At 49.2% G+C, this 21,831-nt stretch overlaps 1 protein-coding gene across 1 annotated transcript in view; it reads right to left on the bottom strand.

Moving 5' to 3' along the window:
* Positions 1 to 208: 208 nt before the first annotated feature.
* Positions 209 to 21,831, bottom strand: part of Vwa2 (von Willebrand factor A domain containing 2) — a 32,172-nt gene continuing 10,549 nt past the window's right edge. The window contains 10 exon segments of the mRNA XM_032895035.1: positions 209 to 372; positions 1,165 to 1,290; positions 1,583 to 2,134; positions 4,139 to 4,711; positions 5,574 to 5,681; positions 7,518 to 7,573; positions 8,516 to 8,648; positions 9,253 to 9,386; positions 12,673 to 12,864; positions 20,299 to 20,408. Of these exon segments, the coding sequence (XP_032750926.1) occupies positions 209 to 372; positions 1,165 to 1,290; positions 1,583 to 2,134; positions 4,139 to 4,711; positions 5,574 to 5,681; positions 7,518 to 7,573; positions 8,516 to 8,648; positions 9,253 to 9,386; positions 12,673 to 12,864; positions 20,299 to 20,408 (2,148 nt within the window).

Here is a 21,831-nt window from a genome sequence, read left to right on the forward strand (position 1 = left end):
CCTCATACGGGTCTTCAGATCTCTCCAGCCTGCCCCTTATCCTCAGGAAAAGTGACAAGGCAGCTTACCTTAACAAGGTACAAACAGATACAGGAGGTAAATACTGACACATCGGGCCTTTCCATCATCACCATAGTGAGTGACAGCTGCTACTGTCCTAAGCAGTGTCCCCTGTGGCAGAGGCTTGTGGGCAAAACGGCTCTTAGAGCTAGAAGCAGATGCTCCAGGGCCCCCAGGAGATTTGCTTGGCTGAGGATAGGGCCTTTCAGACTCCAACATGCTTGGGAGCTTGCTGGGAGGGGGTTGGCTGTTGTCTTCCTGTAGGCTCTCGGCGGAAGCTGTGTGCCATGGGGGCATCTCCTCTCAGGATGCCTAGGAAAAAAATGAATTCTGACGGTGTCTGAGTCTTCGCCTCAGCTAGTAGCTACTTCATGTCCTTTCTACTCACAGCTCCATCCCCAAGTGAAAGGTGTCAGACTACAGGCTCCCATCCACCTGTCCCCACCTCCTCTTGGCCACTAGAAGCCAGTGTGTACCAAGGGCTGAGAAGCTATAACTCAAATTGTCTTGATTTCTAAGGAGGCCCCAGTCTGTTACTTGTGTCTCCTTAAAGCTACTTCCTCCCAAAGCCCTGGTAATTGTACTTCCCTCCAGCAGGCTGCTCTGCTCCCGTCACCAGAGATGCTCAAGAAAGAATGGCCACCAGCTGCCACAATGTGTTTACCTACCCACATGTCTCTGGCCCCACATCCTTGACACCATCCCCCATACTCTGGATTTTTCCATGTTGCTAACCAAGGCCCCACCTCCCGGATGTCATGGTTGTCTCCAATGCATGTGACTCCTAATGTAACATTCTAACAGTATGAGTAGTAATAGTGTTACATAGTAACATTCTAATGCACGATACTGTTGCACTGCACTCTGTCTCCTCCCTAAAATGGAAACTTCATAAAGGCAGGCTTTCTCTTATCCATCAGCCCATATCTCCTACTCTAAACAAAACAGAAAACCAAACAAACTGCCTGTAAGCCCTTCCAAGTGTTTCATAGGGGAATGAATAAATGATTGAATGACTCGACCTGCCTCCTGCTAAGTCTGTAGAACTTGGCAGGACTAAGGAGACCACCCCCATCCATGCTTGAGCAGTAGGGATCCACTCACGGTTCTCACAGTGGGGGCCTTCCCAGCCACCCCAGCACTCGCATCGGTAACTGCCATTCTTCAGGATACAGGTGCCTTCATTCATGCATGGGCTAGGTTTGCAGAGGCTGACTGGCCGCTTGGCTTCTGCAAAGGAGCATGTGCCCAGGCCTGGGTCAGATCCAAGCAAGCTCAGCTCAATCATATAGTCTGTGGGGCTGGGTTAACACCCCAGTGTCTCCCGTGGTCCTGCAGCAACAGGTTGGCACATAAGCGGTAACACTGGAGATGTTTGTGGGATTATAGGGTTTAGCACATACACTCACACCTGGCAAGTGGGGACTAGGGAGCTGTCTTCCTCACAGCAATATGTGTGAAGGCTCAGGCAAAGGTCCTGTGTCAAGACAGCCCTAAGGGACATGTACTTACTCCCACTCACCTCTGCATAGCCACTCGATGAGCGTGTCCTGATGGTACCGCAGGTCCGTGTAAGCTGCCACATGGATCAGGTAGTCCCGTGGACCAGCAAGCCTCCTCACTGCCTCCCTGAGGACAGCTCCCACACTCATTACCAAGACTGAGATGCCATTGTCTCTCAGCTTCTGGGCAGGGACAGCTGCATCTTCTGCCCCACTGCCGCCTGTGAGCATCACCACAGCCTTAGGGACACCGGGGCGGGCTCCCCTCTGGACCGTCATCACCTTGTCCTCAATGTGCAGCAAGGCTGTGCCAGCAGAGCCCACACCCCCTAGGTAGGGGGCCTGGCTCATGGCCCGCAGCACAGCAGCACGGGTGGGATGGGCATCAAGCCCGAAAGCGGTCTGCACCTGGCTACCGTATACCACCAGGCCAACCTGTGTCACGTCAGGATTCACATCAAAGCGGAGGGTGCATTTCCTGATGAAGCTCTGCATTTGAGCAAAGTTCTCACGTCCCACTGAGGCAGAGGCATCCAACAGGAAGACCAGGTCTAGTGACTGTGCCTGGCAGCCTGGAGGAGAAGCAGAATAGGTCCCTTGTCTAGATCTGGCTGGTACAGCATGGCTGTTTTCTGCAAATGGCCACCCTGATGACATTCCCAGCCTCCTGCTAAGAATAGCCATTAGGACTGGCCGTGCTATACTCTCCATCAAAGGGAATGCGTTTTTTAAGTTTGAAACTGTATAAATTCTAACATGAGCTGGTGGGAGCTGCTTGACCTCCGCCTCCCTCCCCCATCTGTTTTTTCCTTGCTGGCTTAACTGGTGAGCTTGGGCCTCAGCACTGAGGCCAGGAGATGATGAAGTCAAGCTTCCTGCTGGCTCAGGTCACTCACCTTTGGTCTTTGGAAGTGTCCAGCATATGGGATTTGGGGGGCCCTGACCACAGCAGGTGCACCGTGCAGTGCCTGCCCACTGTGCAGAGGGCACTGCTATTACATCAAACAGACTTATGCCCGCCATCTACAGAGTGGTGATTTATGACTTACGGGTAGGAAATGACCACAAATATGGAATAGAGTCAGCAACACAGTGGGAAAGCAGGGAGAGAAGGGGAAGGGGATAGAGGGACAGCAAGACAAGAAGTGACTGGGAAGGTGCTTGGGGAATCCCTGTGGAGGTGACGGTTCTGCTAGCTCTGGAGTAGGAGAGAGCTGAAGCTGACGGGCAGGCAGGGTGCCCCTAAGCAGGGAAGCATCTTCCTGTGTGGGAGCTGCCAAGACAGCAGCAGCCAGGCAGGAAGTTCTCAGAAGCTGGTGGAAGGGGCTCGGGTTTCTTTCAGATGCACAGAGAGCCACTGGGATGGTTTAAATATATAGTCAAAGGGTCTGGTGGTCTGATAATGTTAGCTTTTAGAAACCACACCGGACACAAGGAAAATAGAGAACCTGCCACAACCCCTGAGGAGACAGATCCACTAACTGTCCTGTGAGGGCCATTTCTACCACTAACTGTCCTGTGAGGGCCATTTCTGGCTTTGGGAACAAGATATCAGGTAAAAGCTAAGTAGTAATGTATCTATCATGTTCTGTTAAATGCAACAATGACCTATTCTAATGCCAGGAGTTGGATGGATATGGGATGGCAATAGGCATGCCTTTCATTATATATATATATGTGTGTGTGTGTATACAAATATATATGTATATATAACAAATATATATGTATATATGTATGTGTGTATATGTACACAAATATATGTCTATGTCTATGTCTATATATACAAACAAATATATATGTATGTCTGTATGCATGTACACACACACACACACACACACACACACACACACACACACAAAACACAAACAAAATCATTTGCCATAGGATACTGGCCTAGAGGACAGGACTCAAGGGACATGATGACCCGAAGCCTCTGGGAACAGTAACCAGCCTTGGAGGCTAAGTCCCATGTGAGGTTTCTTCCATTCAGCTCCCCAGGGAAGCACCGAAGTACCCTCTTAGGAATGCGTTCCAGCTCTGCCATCTCGGGTACCACAAGGCTTTTTGCATGGCCCTGCTTACTCCCACGGCTCCCATTTTTCCACTGACTGCTGCTCACAAGATCAGCCTCATTGGTAAGGAGACAGAATGAAAGGAAGTGTTACAGCACACGCCAGGCAGATGGAATAGGCATCATCTTATAAAATGTTCACTTTGGTTGTGTTCAAGTGTGCGGTAACATGCATGTGTGCATGTGTGCAGGTGTGTGTTCCACGGACACACTTCTAGTTAACCACCGAAGAGGTCAGGAAAACTGCTGTTCTCAAGCAGGCGTCACGGACTCAGAACTCCTTAAGACTAACAATGATCAAGTGTAATTAGTAACAGCGTCTATAGTCAGGAGCACGCTCCGACATGCCTTATCCAGTCCTCCAAGAAGCCCCCACAGAATTCTATACCCAGGCCCTGATTCTAGGTCCCACTGCAGAAAAGGATGGCTGATGGTGCCAAGAAGACGGACAGACAGAAGGACCTGTCTGCCGATCGGCCAGCCCCAGGTTAGGCTGCACTCTTACCTGGCCGTGGCTGGCTACATAGCCTCCTCTGCAGCTCCGGGATTTGGCTGAACATATCCCGGGGGTCTGTGTGGATGATCACATGCCTCCGGCTACCCGTGATCCTCTCCAGCTCTGCCCGCACGACCTCACTTCCCATGCCCAGGAGTAGCAGCTCCCGGGCCCTCGCATGATCTGCTGGCCCAGCCACCTCATCTTGGGAATGTGATTCAGTGAGCAGAACCACTACTCTGCGTGACCTGTCCTGGCCTGTCCGGCTGGCACTCCCAAAGCCATGCTCTGTCACCTGCAGCAAGGCACTCCCGGTCAGAGTCGGGCCACCGCTGAAGGGAATGCTGTCAAGGATCCTGACCAGGTCTGGTACATGCTGGTACTCCCCGACAGGCACTGCCACCATTAGATCCCTGCTGTAACTGGCTACCCCAACACGGGCTCGGGAGTCCTCACTCAGCACAGCCTGCACGAAGCGCTTCACAAAGGCCTTGGCCTGACGGAAGCCCTCCGGAGTGGTGCCTGCAGAACTGTCCAGCAGGAAGAGGACATCGATCCTGCATTCCAGGCTCAGCTTCGGGGCTGTTGGGATCACAGAGATACACGCTGTCACCTAGGGCTGCTGTGGTGTGCAGACCAACACCACTCAAGATGCCTTTAGACTACTTCAGAAACAAGAGACCTCCCAGGAAGATGCTGGAGCAGAGAGACTCGTGCCCCTGGGAGTAAGTGTCCAGGGCTCTCCACTCAGAGACTCAGACACAGAATGCTTCTCGACACCTCTGCTAAGGGACACAGTCCAAGTGCTCTTTATAAAGGAGCATGAGTTTGTTCTCCAACTTCATTTCCCACTGTACTTAGGTCCCTTGAGTCCTGAGCTGTCTCTGTCAGCCTCTAAGGTCATGGAAACATGGCCCTATATTTCTTCAGAAGCTTCCCTGTTCCACTGATTACACATATAGCTATAATCACGGAGTCGTTTTGATGTATAAGGTTTACTTCTCCTATATGGGTTGCAATGAGGGCACCAGCACATTTGTATAAATGACGTAAGTGTGCTGGGCACCGTGCTAAGCACTTTACAGAACCTCGCATCTCTCCCCACGGGCTGAGGCTTATAGAACTCCACTGCACAGCTTTAAAATCAAAAGATGCTAGGTCTTCTTGCTCCTGTCTTTCCAGAAGGGAGGAAACGAGCCGCAGATGTGCTCAGACACCAGGCAGCAGCTACCCGACAGCTCTGCCGGGTGCCGCCATTTGGATTAATCACAGGGCACCTGAGGCTGCATCACAGGACAGATCAGTGGGCTACGGGGAAAGGAGGTGGGTTGAAATTTTACCGGTTGCTTTCTACTCAGCAGGTAGCAGGGGACGAAGGGAGGGTAAAGCCAGGCCTTGCCTGCTCCCAGTGAGTCAGTCTTGGGACTCCCAGGTATATACATACCACAGTTGACTTCCCCTCCGAATGCCAGTGGGCAGAGACAGTGGTACCTGTCCACACCTTCTGGAATGCACGTGCCTCCATTTTGGCATGGCTGGGAGTCGCAGGGGCCTACCAGAGAGACACCCATTAAAAGCCGAGACGACAGGCACGGAGTGCAAAGTACCAGACTGAAGGTTGCCCCCCGGCTTTCTGCTCACACCATTAGTAGGAGAGCAGCCAAGCTGTCACAGCTAAGAAAGAACTTAACACCTAGAAGAGGGGCTCGGTGCAGTTGGAGGACCTTGGTAAGGTCCGTGCCAATTGGGTCAAAGGTAGGTCTACGCTGCTGTGCTTCCGCTGTGGTGTCAGGATACTGGCTATCATTATCCAAGGCGTTGGAGAAGGTCCAGAGGGGCCCAGGGTTGCCATAACAACTAACTTGTGTTTTACCTGGGTTTACTAAGGATGGCGATATCCTTAGCAACAAGGTGACTGCTTGGCTGTGGGATGAAGGGCCCCTTTCTTTGTTCAAGAACAACCTAGGGTTGCCTAAGTCTCCTGCCTCGTGGCACAGAGAGCCCAGTGATGAACACAGCCACCTCTGCCTCTGCGGGCCATCTTAATTCACCTTCCTAAGCTTCACTCTCCTCACACTTCTCCCACAATCAGTGGGAGACAAAATAGATGAATCCGTGAGACATCCTGGCATGAAGCAGATGCTCTGGAGAGATGCCAAGACCTTTGCTTTTGAATGTGCAGTGCATACTATGGGCGATGCCTCCTCAAGTCTGGCGCGAAGCACGGGAAAGCCAGCCTACCCCAAAGCCGGGCCTTTCTAAAGGGTCTGAGCGATGGCACCCTGTAACCACAGATTGCTTGAGTTCCCTGCTCAGTAGCAACTACGAAAATGAAGCTTAAAACCCCAAAGTCACAGGGAGCAAAGGATCTTTGCGAGTTAGTGCAAACTTAAGGGACAGCTAGATGAGAGTGTCACCACTGGGACCGGGAAGTGTTTCTTCTTCAAAACAGTAGCATATTACTACTTATTATCTGCAGCACTGGGATTGAAGGATAGACTGATCAGTGATAGATACTAACGGCGTTGAGTGAGCATCATGGGGAACTCTCGGGGGCTCAAGACGTACAGCCACAGAGGCCTTTATTGAGTATCTGCCATGGGGATAAGGCCACAAAGCAAGGTCCCACTTTATCCTCATAGCCACCCTAAGAATGGAGACGGGAAGGGGGAGCTCCCTGAGCAGAAGTCGACTGGTCAGGGGAGAGCAGAGACTCAAGCTCAGGTCTCGGGGGCCACACTTTCTGAACAGCCATGGCCTCCAAGTCAGTTTCTCCTTCATACCAGGGACCAGTAAACATGGGGGCTTCGGCATTTGGAAAGGATGTGCCAAGGGGCTTGCCTGACCCAGGCTCGGAGCCCTCACTCCCTGCCTGGAAGTGCTCCTTAGCTCACTGTGGGTAGTAAACTCACAAGACGACGACAAACGCCACACAGGGGTGGTTTTGCTTGTAGGTCAGTGGGGGCGGGTACTGGGGACCCTGGTGAATGGTGTTTAATGGTGCCGACATGTCATCATGCCTGGGATTCTAGGGCCCCACCCATGAGGCCTTCCACAGTGGAGAGCGGGAGAGAGAGAATGTAGACCTCAGGCAAATGCTCAGGTGTCTTCCCAAGTTTAACATTAGACATCGGTGAAGTTGCTGTTACTCCGTGTGTTTCTCACTGATGAAAATCACATTGGCTGATGGGGTAATTCCAAAGCCACTATTCCATCCGCTACACCATTGAGCACATGAAGGGAAAGTACGGCAGGAACACACTCTTGACCAACGCCCACCTCTCTTGCCCTGGAGTGGCATCCCAACCCCACATCTGCTCAGTTCTGTCAGTGTCCCGTCATAAACCTGCCTCAGAGAGATTTCATGGGTCCAAGAGGCAAACCATACCTGGACAGATGGTTCTGTAGCAGTTGGCGGGGTGTGTCTGGAACACTCTCTTCCAGCTACAATTCAAGGAAATGCAGTGGTAGGATAAGTGGAGGTTTATCACAGCACTAAAGGCTCTTTTCCTGCTTGAGACGATCCTGACTTCATTTGTAGATGAAGCAGGGGAAGTTTCAAGGGAACCAGAGCACTTCCCTCCCTCATCCAAAAAAAAAAAAAAAAAGTAGTGATGGTACACACTTTACTCCCAGTTCACAGGAGGCAGGAGCAGGCAGATCTCTGAGTTCAAGGCCAGCCTGATCTACAGAGCAAGTTAGGACAGCCAGAGTTACAGAGAAACCATGTCTTGAAGAACGAGTAATAAAAATATTAGAAATTAATGTGTGCAAAATTCCCATCAGGCAAAAGAGTTATCACTGCTGCTGCCATTGCCACCGTCCTTACAGTGCAGGGAGGGGGATTTTGGGAGTAGGCTCTGGGTCTGGACTCTGCTATGTGACCAGGCACATTCTCTCCATCCCTGGTCTTCAGTGTCCTCTATATCAGAACACTCTGTTGCTCAACTTTTGTGGAGCTTGGATGATGAGGTAAACAGCTTAAATAACCACGGTGCCAGGCTGCCTCCAGCATCCCAGCCCTGTCCCTTCACCCTGCTGCTGCTTCTGTCTGTTATGGACCAGTGTCCTCAAAAAACCCCAAGCTCAAGAGGATTTGACAACCATCATACTTGATGTTTTCTTGAGTCCTCTCAGACACTAGCATTCTGCAGTAACACAAAAGTCACCATTTTTGGAACAACCATGTGTCAGGTGTCTCCCTCCAAAGCAAACAGGTTTGGGATCCTCACTGCCAGACAGAAAGACCCATTCCCAGCCTCTTCTAGCTCCCACTGTTTTGTTACAAATTGTCCAGCCATGCCCAGCACCAGAAGTGCTAATCTCCCTGTAGCTTTAGAGCACTCAGGATCATGGGGACTCTGCCTGTAGATCCTGTGGACCAACCTGTAGAAGGGACAGGGCACAGCCAGCACAGTGTCCGCCTGCCTTGATCCTTTCCAGCACAAGGCATTGCCGGCGAGCTCTCTCATGGTCTCCAGTGTTCTCCGCTCACACGGGTAAGCTTCCACCCTGCAGTCTGTGTTAGAAAACACACACACACACACACACACACACACACACACACACACACACACACACACCATAAGACAAGGGATGCTCTTTGCCTCAGCCCTCGTTCCCCAGCGTGGCTGCCATGGGGACCTACTCTACCCCTAGCTGTAGACTCTGGCCTCTCTCAGGGTAGAGCACTGGTGTGAAGCCATGTCTGGATTTCCTCTGATCCAGGGTCCACTCACAGCACACGCAGGCACTCACTTTCTATATGAGTGTCACTGTAGGTCTGGGGTGGACCGAGACAGGAGTCCTAAGCCCAAAGCCTCCCTGAGTTCCTCCATGCAGCCAAGGAAAAATGTGGACTTGGTTCATCTCCTCAGCAGGGAAAAGAGCCCTACCAAGTCTAACTTGAAACCCCAGGCCCCTTTTCCTACAGACATAAGTTCAGAACTCCAGCTGGGAAACTCACAAAGCAGAGGAAGGAAACAGAACAGAGTACCCAAGTCAAGGCTGCCTGTCTCTCTTACCCACCCTTCCTGGGAGGCTCTTGCCTCAGGAGCCCTGTTTAGCCCATGCCCTAGATTGTCAGGTTCAAGGCCGCTCCCCTGTAGGCTGGCCAGTCCTACCTGGATCAGCAGTGGTGCAGAGCAAGGAGCTGCTGAGGGTGCTGAGGAGGCCATTGGTGGCATCCTCCACTTGCTCGGCCAACAGCACATGCTGCTCCTTCGGCTCGCTGGCCAGCGTCAGCAGCTCGTCCCACCTGGGGGGGAAACGTCAAGAGCCTTGCCCTCTCTCCTCTGCCTGCCTACCTAGCTCCTGGGCCAGAGCGCCATTCCAACAGCTCCATTCCAGGGACCCAGCTATCACTTCATAGCGACCTCATTGGTCCAGGTGAGAATGAGAAGTAAACTTAGGAAGTTCTCAAGGAAGCTCAGCTACAGTCCACCCTGTGCTAAACTGCTCATCTTCAAACCCAGAGGCTCCTGGGCAAGACAAAGTATCAAGGAGTTCAACAGACTCTTCTAACTCAAAGGCACAGCTGATAAGGAACCAACTCTGTAACTTCAGGAATTCGTTACATAGTTGCACACACAAATGTATACATATGTAACTTTCTAACGTTTTCTTCTGTTGCCTAGTCCTTTCTATTTGCTTTTCAAGTTAAATATTAATTGTTAGAAACAACCAGAAAGCAAATGAGAAAGTTGTTTGAGATGAGAAAGAGGAAGCAAGGAAGGACAGACAGTGACAGCAGTCAGGAAGGAGCCCCAAGGCAACCAGCGCCGTGAGGCTGGGGAGGAGAAACAGCCAGAATTCTCCGGTGCTCAGAGGGCATCACCACCAGTGCCCAGGACAAAATGGTATGTGGATGACCCTAAGTCATGAAGAAGAGATGGCACTGAGAAATCTTTGCGTGATAAGACAAGGCAAATAAACGTTAATTTCATTTTTTGTTTGTTTTAAGAGCCAGTGAGAGGCTCAGCAGGTCAGGGTGCTGGGTCAAGCCTGATGACGGGAGTTTGATTCCTGGGACCCACACGGTAGAACGGAAGAACAGACTCCCACAAGCTGTCCTCTGACCTCCATAGTACACTGCTGCAAGCGTGTGTGCCCAAACCCTAATATGGAGCAGTAGTTGAAGACAAGGCAGCCTGTGATGGGACGCCATTGTTGAAACTCAGCCAGATAGAAAGAGAAGGTCATCGAGCCCCAAACTTGACTAGCATTTAACTCTCCATCTTATTCGACTCCAGATAGGCTAAACTTTCACCCAGTACCCAGTTATCCCTTGGCACACAGAAGGGGGCTTCTCAGATGTGGCCTGCCAGTTCCCTTCCACTCTTCCGGCCCAGCAACAGGCTTTCTCAAAAGCTGCCCAAGGAATTCAGGTGCTAACTAGAGTGCAGAAACATCACAAAGAGGCTCAGTCATCAGGAAAGGGGGGCAGAGAGGAATGAGCACACTTTCAGACATCATACTGGTCTCACTCTCTTTATTCTCTCTGCCATGTTAGGAAACAGCACCACCATTCACTCTAGGGTTCAGGTCAAGGTCATTCCTTCTCCACTCCCAGTCACATGTGACTCCACAGCCATTACCCTGCTCGACCTCCACCATGACCAGCAGTGCCCCAGTATGCTCCACCACACTCCAGTGAGTCCCAGCCCCCACCCCTATCCCAGCCAGTGTGCCCAGCATGCACCAGTAGCTTAGTGCTTTGAACGTAACTGTCTCTGGTCTGAGTTGTTCTAAAGCTTGCTCCCTAGTGCCTCAGTCAGTGTGACCTCCTGAAGACACCATTTCTGCTGAAACCCCCAAGAGCTTTCCATTGTACTTAGAATAAATGCCAAAGGATTCAGCAATATCCACACCACAGTTTAAAAACAGAATATGTGTGTGTTTGTGTGTGTGTGTGTGTGTGTGTGTGTGTGTGTGGTGTTTGTGTGCTGTGTGGGTGGGTGGTGTAAGTATGTGTGCATGTGTGCATGTGTGTGTGGGTGTGTGCGCCTACACATATGAGGTATAAGTATGTATGTGTATATATACATCTGTGTGTGTGTGTAGTGTGTGTGGTGTGCCATGTGTGTATGTTGTGTGTGTGTGGTGTATGTATGTGGGTGTGTGTGGTGTGTGTTTGTGTGGTATGTGGGTGGGTGATGTATGTATGTGTGCATGTGTGTGTATGTGTATATGTGTGTTCCTACACCTGTGAGGTATAAGAATGTGTATGCATGTGTTTGTATGAAGTGTAAATGTGTGGTATACGTGTGTGTGTGTGTGTGTGTGTGTGTGTGTGTGTGTGTGCACAGATGCCTGTTCTGAGGCCACAGGAAGATGTTAGATGTCTGGCCCTATCCCTCCATTTTGCTCTCCCAGACAGAGCTTGCGGAGCTGTTGCTAGGCTGATGGCTTGTGCTCCTACAGATCCTCCTGTCACTGTCCCTACAGCTCTAGGCTTACAGGTACAGGTCAAACATGGATTCTGAGGATCTAAGCCCAGGCCCTCACACTTGCACAGCAAGCACTCTCATCCGGGGAGCCGTCTCCCTGGGACTCACAGCAGAGTTGGCCTCCCCGTGGCCACTCCATCTACCATATTTCCTGTGATTCAGCACCTTGCTTGTTTGGGCTCTTCTCCTATCTACAGCGAGCTACTCACGGCCTTGGGGTCTTTGCTGCTGCCTGCCATGCTTTTTCTTAAAAAAATCCAGAGGACCCCCCCTCAGCAGCCGCCCTTCTAACAGTTCCGGTCTCCCTGCTCCCATCAGCCCTTGCTTTGCCTTCTTTGGTTCTATTTCCACCTGAAACCACACCCCCTACGTGGGCATCCATTCATTTACTATCTAGTCTTTCCCATGGGATAGATGGGCATCTGTAAGGTCTAGTCCAAGACTAATGTCAGTGTGAGGAGGAAACCCATTCTAACAGAGAGAAAAGAATGATAAAACTAAAGAAAGTCCTAAATGGGGGCTTGATGGCCACCCAGAGTCATTTCACCTATAGTTACAAATAGAGACTCAAGGACTAGAAGCCAAATCTGTTTTTAAGGCGGAGAGCATTTGGGGCATGTGAACCTCTCTTCTAGGAAGGCAGATTTGCTCAACCCCCGGCTGAGGGTGGCTGGGGGAGGATGGTGGATCTCACAGATGCCCCCACCATTGTACATGTGACTTTAGGCTGATCGGAACTGGGCTGGCAGAAGCTGGAGACCCACCCACCTCCCAATATAGAGATGGATGGTGTGGCTGGGGTGCTGTCCATGACTCAGAAAATCAGGCTGAGAGGACAGCCCAGAGAGTGTGAGAGACGTGTGGTAGACAGAAAGGAGCTGAGCAGTAAGTACTGAATTCCATGGCTCCTGCCTCTGAGGGGCGGGCAAAATGAGTTGACTCCATCGATTTCTATTTTTATCTAGTGAGTATGAGTTGATTTCTGGTGCTTTCAACCAAAGCTTCAGATAAGCACGAAACTGGCTCTGTCAGGCTCTTCCAGTCACGTTAGCCCCACTGCCTGAAGCTGACACGGAATGACAGGCATTTACTTACCTGGGAAAACGGACCCCTACTGCGAACACGACGATACCCCTTTCTTTCAGCTGCTTAGCCGGCAGAGCCACGGGCCCCTGGGACTTGCCGTCTGTGATGATGATGAGGATCTGGGGCACAGAGCCATTTCTGCCTCCGGGGAACCCTCTGAGCAGGTGTTTCAGGGCTAGGCCTGTCTCTGTGCGCCCACCTCTGAGGACAGGAGGAGAAACAAGGAAGTCACTGGGGGTGAAGTTGGGAAGGAGCCCAGAGGCAAATGGGTTCCTGGTGGTAGGGGACAGCAGTAACTCCTAGCCAAGGCTCGAAGGCACCTTTCTAGCATGCAAACCAAAAACAGGAGACTCACAGGCCGACAACTGCCAGAACGAGTTATCATTACTATGGATTTGATGTTAGTGAACTGTCAGCTTCCTGAGGCCAACCTTTTAGCTGATGATAGTATATCCAACATGAGCAACTGTGAGGTAGATGGAATCACTCCAGTGGTTAGTCACATGAAGAGCACTGCTCATCACTCTGTGATGCTGATGGATACAGGAAACACACACACGCACACACACGCACATGCATGCACATGCATGCACATGCACGCACACACACACGCACGCGCGCGCACACACACACACACACACACACACATGCACACACACGCACACGCACACTATAATAAAGATACATACACTATCTTAGGGTTTCTATTCCTGCACAAACATCATGACCAAGAAGCAGGTTGGGGAGGAAAGGGTTTACTCAGCTCACACTTCCACATTGCTGCTCATCACCAAAGGAAGTCAGGACAGGAACTCAAGAGGTCAGGAAGCAGAAGCTGATGCAGAGGCCATGGAGGGATGTTACTTACTGGCTTGCTTCCCCTGGCTTGCTCAGCTTGCTCTCTTATAGAACCCAAGACCACCAGCCCAGGGATGGCACCACCTACAATGGGCTGGGTTCTCCCACCTGATCACTAGTTGAGAAAATGCCTTACAGCTGGGTCTCACAGAGGCATTTCCTCAATGGAGGCTCCTTTCTCTGTGATACTTCAGCTTGTATCAGATTGACACATAAAACCAGCCAGTACCTACACTGTATCTAAGACAGCATCTGCCTTCAGCTCAGGCCTCTGGAAGGAGTCTGCTGCTGTTCTTCTAATGTTCTAACATCCAACCAACTGGAAGCATGGACGCAGTCTACCCGTTCTCTCACTTGCTCATTCATTCTGTGTATGTGAGTGTGCATGTGCATGTGCATGTGCATGTGCATGTGCATGCATGCATGATATTTGCCTTAACACTAAAGACTGCTACACCTCATGCAGACTCTCATAGGTCCCCTCCTCCTGACAGCTATGTGGAAACCCAAGCTCATTTTATGGCAGGCCCCTGAGTCTGCCAAGTCTTCTGCACTTAGTGGAGAGGTGGAGAAAGATCGTGAGTGTTCGGCCTAGGGAGCCTTTATGGACAAGACCGGGAATATTCTTCACCTTCACTGCTCTCAATGGTGTGATCGGAGGTTAAGAGGGGTCCAGCTCCTGAAGGACTGAATGAGTGTGAATGACATCATGTGTGAGCGACATCAGGTGTCAGCAACATCAGGGTCCGCTATTGTCCAACAGGACACCGTAAGGAGCTGAACTTGCAGGTGACCCTCAAGTTGGAGCAGACATAAAAATCTCTCAATTATTTAAAGACATTGATTCTCAGGGCCCGGTGGTGTGAGTGGTGGTGTGAGTTGAGACTGACGAGTGTGTTACTGGGCTAAATAAGTTCTAAATCAGTTGTGCCCACTCCCATGAGCAGCAATTCTGGTGGAGGTGAGCTAGCACAGGACAGACTTTGAGAGGAATTGAGTAAGGAACCTCACAGTAAGTAAGGGGAAGTTGATCTGAACTTTTGTAAAGGATAGGAAAAAAAAAATCCTAGGTTCAACCCAGGTGTTTTCCTCTGAGAGAATGAGAAATAGCTAAACACAGCATGGTAGTTGCAATATTCAGCTTATCAGAAGATCAACATAAAAAAGTTTCACGTGGACGTGCTCGCCAAATCACGTGAAGTAAAAATAACCAAATACTTTGTAATTCCAAACGTTTTCAAAGCCATGTTTAAATGCTGGTGTGAGCTGAAAGCAGCTGAAGGCTTAGGGAGGCAGGAGAGACGGCTGAGTGGGTAAGAGCATGCACTATTCTTCCAGAGGACCCAAGTTCAGTTCCCCGCACCCTGGGAACCACCTGTAACTTCAGCTCTGAAGTATTTGGTGCCTACTTCCGACCTCTGAGGCTACCTGCATTTACATGCTTGATTACAAGAGACACACCAAGAGTCACGGGAGACCTGGGGCTGGGTTATTGTGCCGACATCCAAGCAGCAGTCACCACATACATCCTGACTTTACATCTCCACTGGTACTATAGTGGGAGACTTGACTGATACATCTAAAGTCCCTTCGAACACAGCAAGAAAGCAGTCATTAGGGTGGCTTCTGGGAAAGCTAGTGCAGTCCAGTGTGCAAAGCTTCTCTTCAGAGAAGGAAGAGCACGGGCAGGCCATCGCTGCCTCCCACGGGCCAGCGTTCCTCTGCCTCAGCGCACACAGTACACACAGCACATCTTCCTTGGTGATGTCCTCGCCGACCCCACAATGAGGTCAACCAAGGGCTACAGCCCCCTTGGCTCGGTTCATGGCCTCGTGGTCATGAGAAGATGCACACACGTTAAACACACCCCAAAGAAGAGCTGGACTTGCTTAGACAAAGGGGCTCCTTCATCCACCCCCCTGCAACCTCTTCTGGAATGTTTGTTTTTAATTTAATTTAAACTCCACCTTTTGGAATTTTGAAATTTTTCTTTCATTTATTTACTAATTTTTCTTTCATTTATTTATTTACTAATTTTTCTTTATTTATTTACTAATTTGGAATAGTGGCACTTTGAGTGCCATGATTTGCATGTGGGGGACAGAGGACATCTTGCAAGTGTTAGTCTCTTCCTACCACCTGAGTGGGAATCAGGTCGTCAGGCATGGCAGGCAGTAAGTGCCTTTATGTGCTGGGCCATCACACTGGCCTCTGGAATCCTTAATGTCTCTGATACCAGGTCATGAATCATCACATTCTCAATGGAAAAGGAGGCTCCACCGGTCATTTTACAGAGGTGGGAAGAGGAGGGGATGGTTGGCTGGGCGGAGCCCAGGCTACTACATACATGACACGTATGACATACATGATCTACGCGAGACAGAACTGGACTAGACACTAGATAAATCTCTAGTGTGCCTCTGTGTAGCAATTCTTTGCAATTGGGTGAGTTTTGAAGATTAACCTTTTGAATCAAAGCTACCCAAAAATTGTCTTAATTTAAACCAGTCAGACAATTCTTTTTTTTTTTTTTTTTTTTTTTTGCAAATGCATGCTCGCGTCTAAAGGTTTTTATAACCTTTCAACTGATGATAATAATTCATAGGCTATGAGTTCACCCTTTAAAGTATCAGGTTGGTGATTTTAGCCCATTTGGTAGTATGACTATAACACTAAGCTCAAACCTTTTCATCACTTCAAAAGCCCTGAATCCATTGGCAAGCATCCTCGTCCTCAGGCCCATGACATCATGAATTACTAAAAGATGTCAGACATCAGCCCGTTCTAGATATTTCACAAAACAGAAGAAGGGCCAGCGAGATGACTTAGCAGGCAAAGGTATTTGGGGGCAAGCCTGGTGACTTCAGTTCAAACCCTGGGACCCACGTCCATGTGGAAGAAGAGAACTAAGTCCCAAGACTGCCCTCTGACCTCCACATCCGTGCTGTGGAGCATGTGCTGTCCACCACGCCGAGTCATGCAAATGCCCCTCCAACAATAAAGAGAATATAGTAAATAAAAGACTGGGAACAGAGCTTGGTGGGAAACCATCTGTCTTCCTCTCCAAGGTTTGTTCCCTGGCACGATAAAAATAATTAAATACATGAAGGAAGCTTTTACATGACTTTGTGATATGACCGTAATATATGACCTCATTCTATCGTGTGACGTGTTTCCATGCTTCATTCATGCTGCAGCGTGAACCAACATGCTGTTCCTTTTCACAGCGGAATACTGTTCAATTGTGTGGACATGCCACACTTTGTTTATCCAGTAACCAGTTTCACATCCTTGTTGCTTCCAGTTTGAAGGTGTTATAGGTAGTATTGTTATGAAGGCCAGCATAGAAATTTTTGTGCAGTATGCTTTCAATGAAGCATGCCTGGTTAAAACTAAACACATCATCCTAATATGTGGTTTCCCTTTCCTTTATAAGCCGCCATTTTCCTATGGTGTCACCTCCCTCTCCTGTCTATCTAGAAACAGTTCTTCCCAACCCAAACCTCAAATATGCCTCCCAGGACAAATACCCCCAGACCCCCCAGTTAGTCCTCTATCTCCTATCTTTGTCTCTTATCCCTGCCCACTGTCTCTCTGGGGCAAGTACATGTCCTTTGTGCTGAGAACCTAGTCCTGCGAGGTTCTGGTCCTTTCAAGCATAGCTCTTCAGAGCACACTGGGGTACTCTTTTCATTTATACTTTGCTTTTAGCGTGGCTTGCCCCTCTTCCTGCTTGGGTGACCCAGGGCAGAAAAAGGGCTACAATAAACCATCTAAGAAAAATCAAGGTGGTTCCTAGGAGACCCTGAAGATTCTTCTGTGCCCTCTGTGGGGCCTCCGGGGCTGGACAACACAGGTGAGTGACAGAGAGAGGGCTTTGACTGGTAAGGGACCTCAGGGCTCAGGCCCATCACAAGAGAAACTGGTGGCATTGGTGGCTGGGACAAGAGACCTGAGCAGGCCATCACTGGACTCTCTATCTAGGACAGGGACAGTAGAGAGCAGAGCACAGCCAGAGCTCAGAGTTGAAAAGTCAAACTCATTCTTCTATGAGAGCTGGTGGGAACAGGGTGTATGATGCGTGTGTGCCTACATATACATGTATGTATACAGAGACACACACAAATTATAACACACACAAATGTGTCTGTATACATACATGTATGAGCAACTTTTCACAGAGGTTGATTTATAATTCTGTCATGACCTTACTGCAGAGGGCCATGCAGGAGGAATGGCTTTAGAATTCATGGAATGCAGCCCATCGGTTACCACAGTCATTTGAGTGGGCCTCTGGGCTGCCCTGAGGACCATGTGTCCCAAGGATGTCATGCTGTTGTGGACTCCTACTCTGCTTACTGCTCTCACATCCCTCTTAATCTGCGAATTCTATGAAAGCTCTAAGAGGCTTCCAACCCCTCACTGGGCAGCACCTCTGGCACTCACAGTACTAATGCTTGGTCTCCTTCAGGCATTGCTGCTGGAGCAGATTATGATTCTATCACCACCCTGGAGGAGAACTTAGAGATATAGATCATCAACAATGACTCCACACTTAGAAAACATTTGGAAAATTAACATTGTTAGTGAAGCTAGGCTGAGCTGTTTTTGCTACTGGCTCTGATGTAGGAAAATCTTAGGCAACAACTTGAAGTTCAGAAAGGCACACTCTTATTAGTTAAGCTAGGGACCTTTATGGTCAGGGAACAAGAACAATGGCAGCACTGGCTGACATGTCTCACTGAGGCTGGACTGTGATGACTGATTTCTTACACCTACTTTTGCTCTCAGCTTCCTGATATGATTTAATAAGAACTGCAGATGAGTAGACACACATTCTAAGGATTTAAGGTAGATATGGCTGTTTTTATATACAAGTTTAGATTTGTGATTCTTTAAAGATTCTCTTTTTAAAGATTTATTTATTTTATGCATGGGAGTATACTATTATGGGCCACCATGTGGTTGCTGGGAGTTGAACTCAGGACCTCTGGAAGAGCAGTTGGTGCTCTTAACCACTAAGGCATCTCTCCAGCCCCCTACGATTCTTGCAAGATTACTTTTAAAGATTAATAATAAAGTAATTATTCCTTTCTTTGTAACCACAATTTGTTGGCTGCCAGTAAGAGAAACTGTGACAACTCCCTTGCTTGGTTACACTTTGTTAATGTATAACATGTTGCTTAGTTACAAAGGTACCTGAGTTTTGGGAATAATTTGTTCTCTTTACCTGTACTACTTGACCTTACTTTGTGTAGAGGTGCTGGGGAACACACTGTTTTTCACAGTCATTCACTAGTAGAAAACTAAAATGTAATCACATTGCAATTGTATACTGCTTGAAAGATTTGTCTGGGATCTACAGGCTGTGGAGGAAAGAATAAAGTGTGGATGCTTGGAACATTGTTCTTCCATCCTTCAACCGTGTGTATGCATGTGTATGTGTAAGGTTTGTCTGTGTGTGTGTTGGAGCTTGCTCCATACGTCAATTGTGTGTATGGATGGATAGATGTGTGAACTGCTTGGAGCCTGCTTGCTGGAGCTTTGCTCTAACCATTGTATGTATGAATGTGCTTATATCTGTCTGTAGTTCTGTATGTGTGTGTATATATATTTAAGTATGGATACATGTATGTAGGTGTGCATATGTGTGTGTATATATTTGTGTGTATCAAGTTATTGGATGTTGCCTTTTCTTTCATCCACTCTGTGTGTGTGTGTGTGTGTGTGTGTGTGTGTGTGTGTGTGTGTGTATGAATTTTCTCTCTTTCTTTCGCTATCTGAACAGCTCCAAGGAGTTAAGAGTTCATAGTTTTTCCGATGGGCACAGAGAGTGCCAGTCCCAATAAATTAAGCTTTATTCTCTCAGGAAAAAAAAAAAAGTCTGTTGAGTAACTTCTCTAATCGCTGGCTGCCATTGGCCTATGTAGGTATCTGGATCTACCCTGTCAGCGGCTCTAAGCACTGACCCCCAATGGCTGCCTCAGTTTACCTACCACGTAGACACCAAAGTCAGTCACTGGCACCCTACCGCATGTACACATTTATGCATTTCATATGCAGGTGAGCACATTATCAGCTCTCCACAATCTTACAGCATTCTCAGTAACAGAAGGGAAATTATTCTTTCAGAATGTAAATAGAATGTGGTTTAGAGAAGTGTGGTGAACCTCCCAATGGAGAGGTCTCCATGGATAGCTGAGGCTGGACTTAACAATCTTCCCATAACCTCACATGCTTCACCCTAGCAAGATCGTCATAACCCTCTCCTCCATGTAACTGACAACTCCATATAATAGCAGCAAACTTTCGTAAACTAGTGTTTTAAATTCCCACCTGGGTGTCATCTGTAATAATAAGGCACAGCCTTGAGAATCACCAGCTCTGCACAGCTGGGGTGTGAGGGGAGGAAGACCAAACCCTTCAAGGAAGCAGTTATAATGCAGTTAGCCTCACTATGTGTGGTGACGCACACCTTTAATCCCAGCACTCAGGGAGGCAGAGGCAGGTAGATCTCTGTGAGTTCAGGGGGAGTTCTGGGCTGGCCTGGTCTACACAGTGAGACCCTGTTTCAAAGAAGAAGAGGAGGAGGAGAAGAGGAAAGAGAAGAAGAAGAAAGTGAAGAAGGAGGAGGAGAGGAAGAGGAGAAGGAAGGAAGAAACGAAGGAAGGAAGGAAGGAAGGAAGGAAGGAAGGAAGGAAGGAAGGAAGGAAGGAAGGACAAAGCAAGCAGGCAGCCAGCTTCGGTGTCTGCATGGCGCACTCTCGCTATACTTACTTGAAAACCAACTTCTTGATGATCTCCTTCACTTCCTGTCGGGTTGAAAAGGCATCCAAGGGGAACTCCAGATGAGGAGTGGAACCAAACTGCAAGGCGCCCACTCTGACCTGTAGGAGGAGACAGGGCGGGAGGCCCCAGAGATTTCAGTCAAATCATGAACATTTCCCAGTAGAAAGATGGATGTCTGTCTCCTGGCCACTCAGCGAATCCTGTGTGGCAGCTCTGGCCAGCCTCTCTGGAAACCTGGTTCTACAGAGCAGCTGGAGAATCTGGGAGGATACGGCCAAATATGGCTGTGCTCTGCCGGGATAGATAATCATCTTGAAGGGCTTGCCTCGGAAGTGCTTGCCTCGGAAGGCAGCCACCCATCTGGCAGCTGTCCCTGCTGGGGTGCCAGCAGCTTTAGGTGAGGCTCTGCTTGCATCTCTCAAAGGCTTCTGGGCTCAAGTGCTGCTGTGTACAAACTCATGTGTCATATCACCTATCCATGGGGGTGGGTGCGATTGATGCCCACATGACTGAAGACAACAGTAAAGTATACAGACGACACTGTGCAAGGCATATCCACCTGGGACAAGGAAAAGAAGCCTGGGTCACTGGACTTCTCTAAAGCACTGTTATGCCACTTGCCTTCTCTGGGGTAGCTGCAGACTGGTAGCAAAACACTTTCAAATCCAGCAGAGGATTCCACAGAGGCTACTGCCTAACCTAACCACAGCCACCAAGCCCCTGTACCTACCTCACTGATGACTCCTACCAAGCCAGAAAAAGGGCTAAGTCTCTAGACCAGTGAGTCAGACTGAGGGACGGTCAGCTCACAAAACACAGACAAGCAGTGGTGGAGCTGGAGGTTCAGGGACAGAAACGGAGAGCTGACAGATTGAGCTTGCTAACTGAGGAGGCTGTAGGAGAAAACCCAACGTATGACTTGCAAAACTAGAGCCGGGACACTGAGCACCCAGAATGACGACTCCCAACCAGCTCCTAATCCTCAGTTCTCCATAGCCCAGAGGTACCACACACTCAGTAGGCCAGCTTTGGCAAAGACTTCAAACGGGCAAAGACACTACTGGAGTCTCCAGTGCAATCCCTTAGCTGGCCTAGCGCTTGGAAGACAGTGACTTGATGCCCTTGGTCGACCAGATGGTTCCACAGATGGGAAGATGTTGGTAGCTAAAAGCAGAAAGATATTGGGTGGCCATCTGAAGAAATGCACGCTGTGGGTCAGAGCCTTGGAGCAACTTTGAGAAGTCTAGCAGAAGGAAGCCTGCCACGGTTTCCCTGGAAACTTCATGCCAGTGGGAAAGACTGACTGCTCAGCATGGTACCACGACAACCGGAAAGATCACAGCAAACTCTAGGAGACCCTGGGAATGGATTCAAGCTTCAAGGCTGAGTATCTCAACTAGGTACGTTCTGAAAGAACTCTTAGGCGAATTCCCTTCTCTGCCAGGAACTCAACTCCAGTCTTCAACTTTTACAGGTTGTGAAGTCTGATAAATCTGAGGGCTTGGAGCAAACTTCCACACA

The sequence above is a fragment of the Rattus rattus genome, chromosome 2, assembly GCF_011064425.1.
Source record: "Rattus rattus isolate New Zealand chromosome 2, Rrattus_CSIRO_v1, whole genome shotgun sequence".
NCBI classification, from domain to species: Eukaryota; Metazoa; Chordata; class Mammalia; order Rodentia; family Muridae; genus Rattus; species Rattus rattus.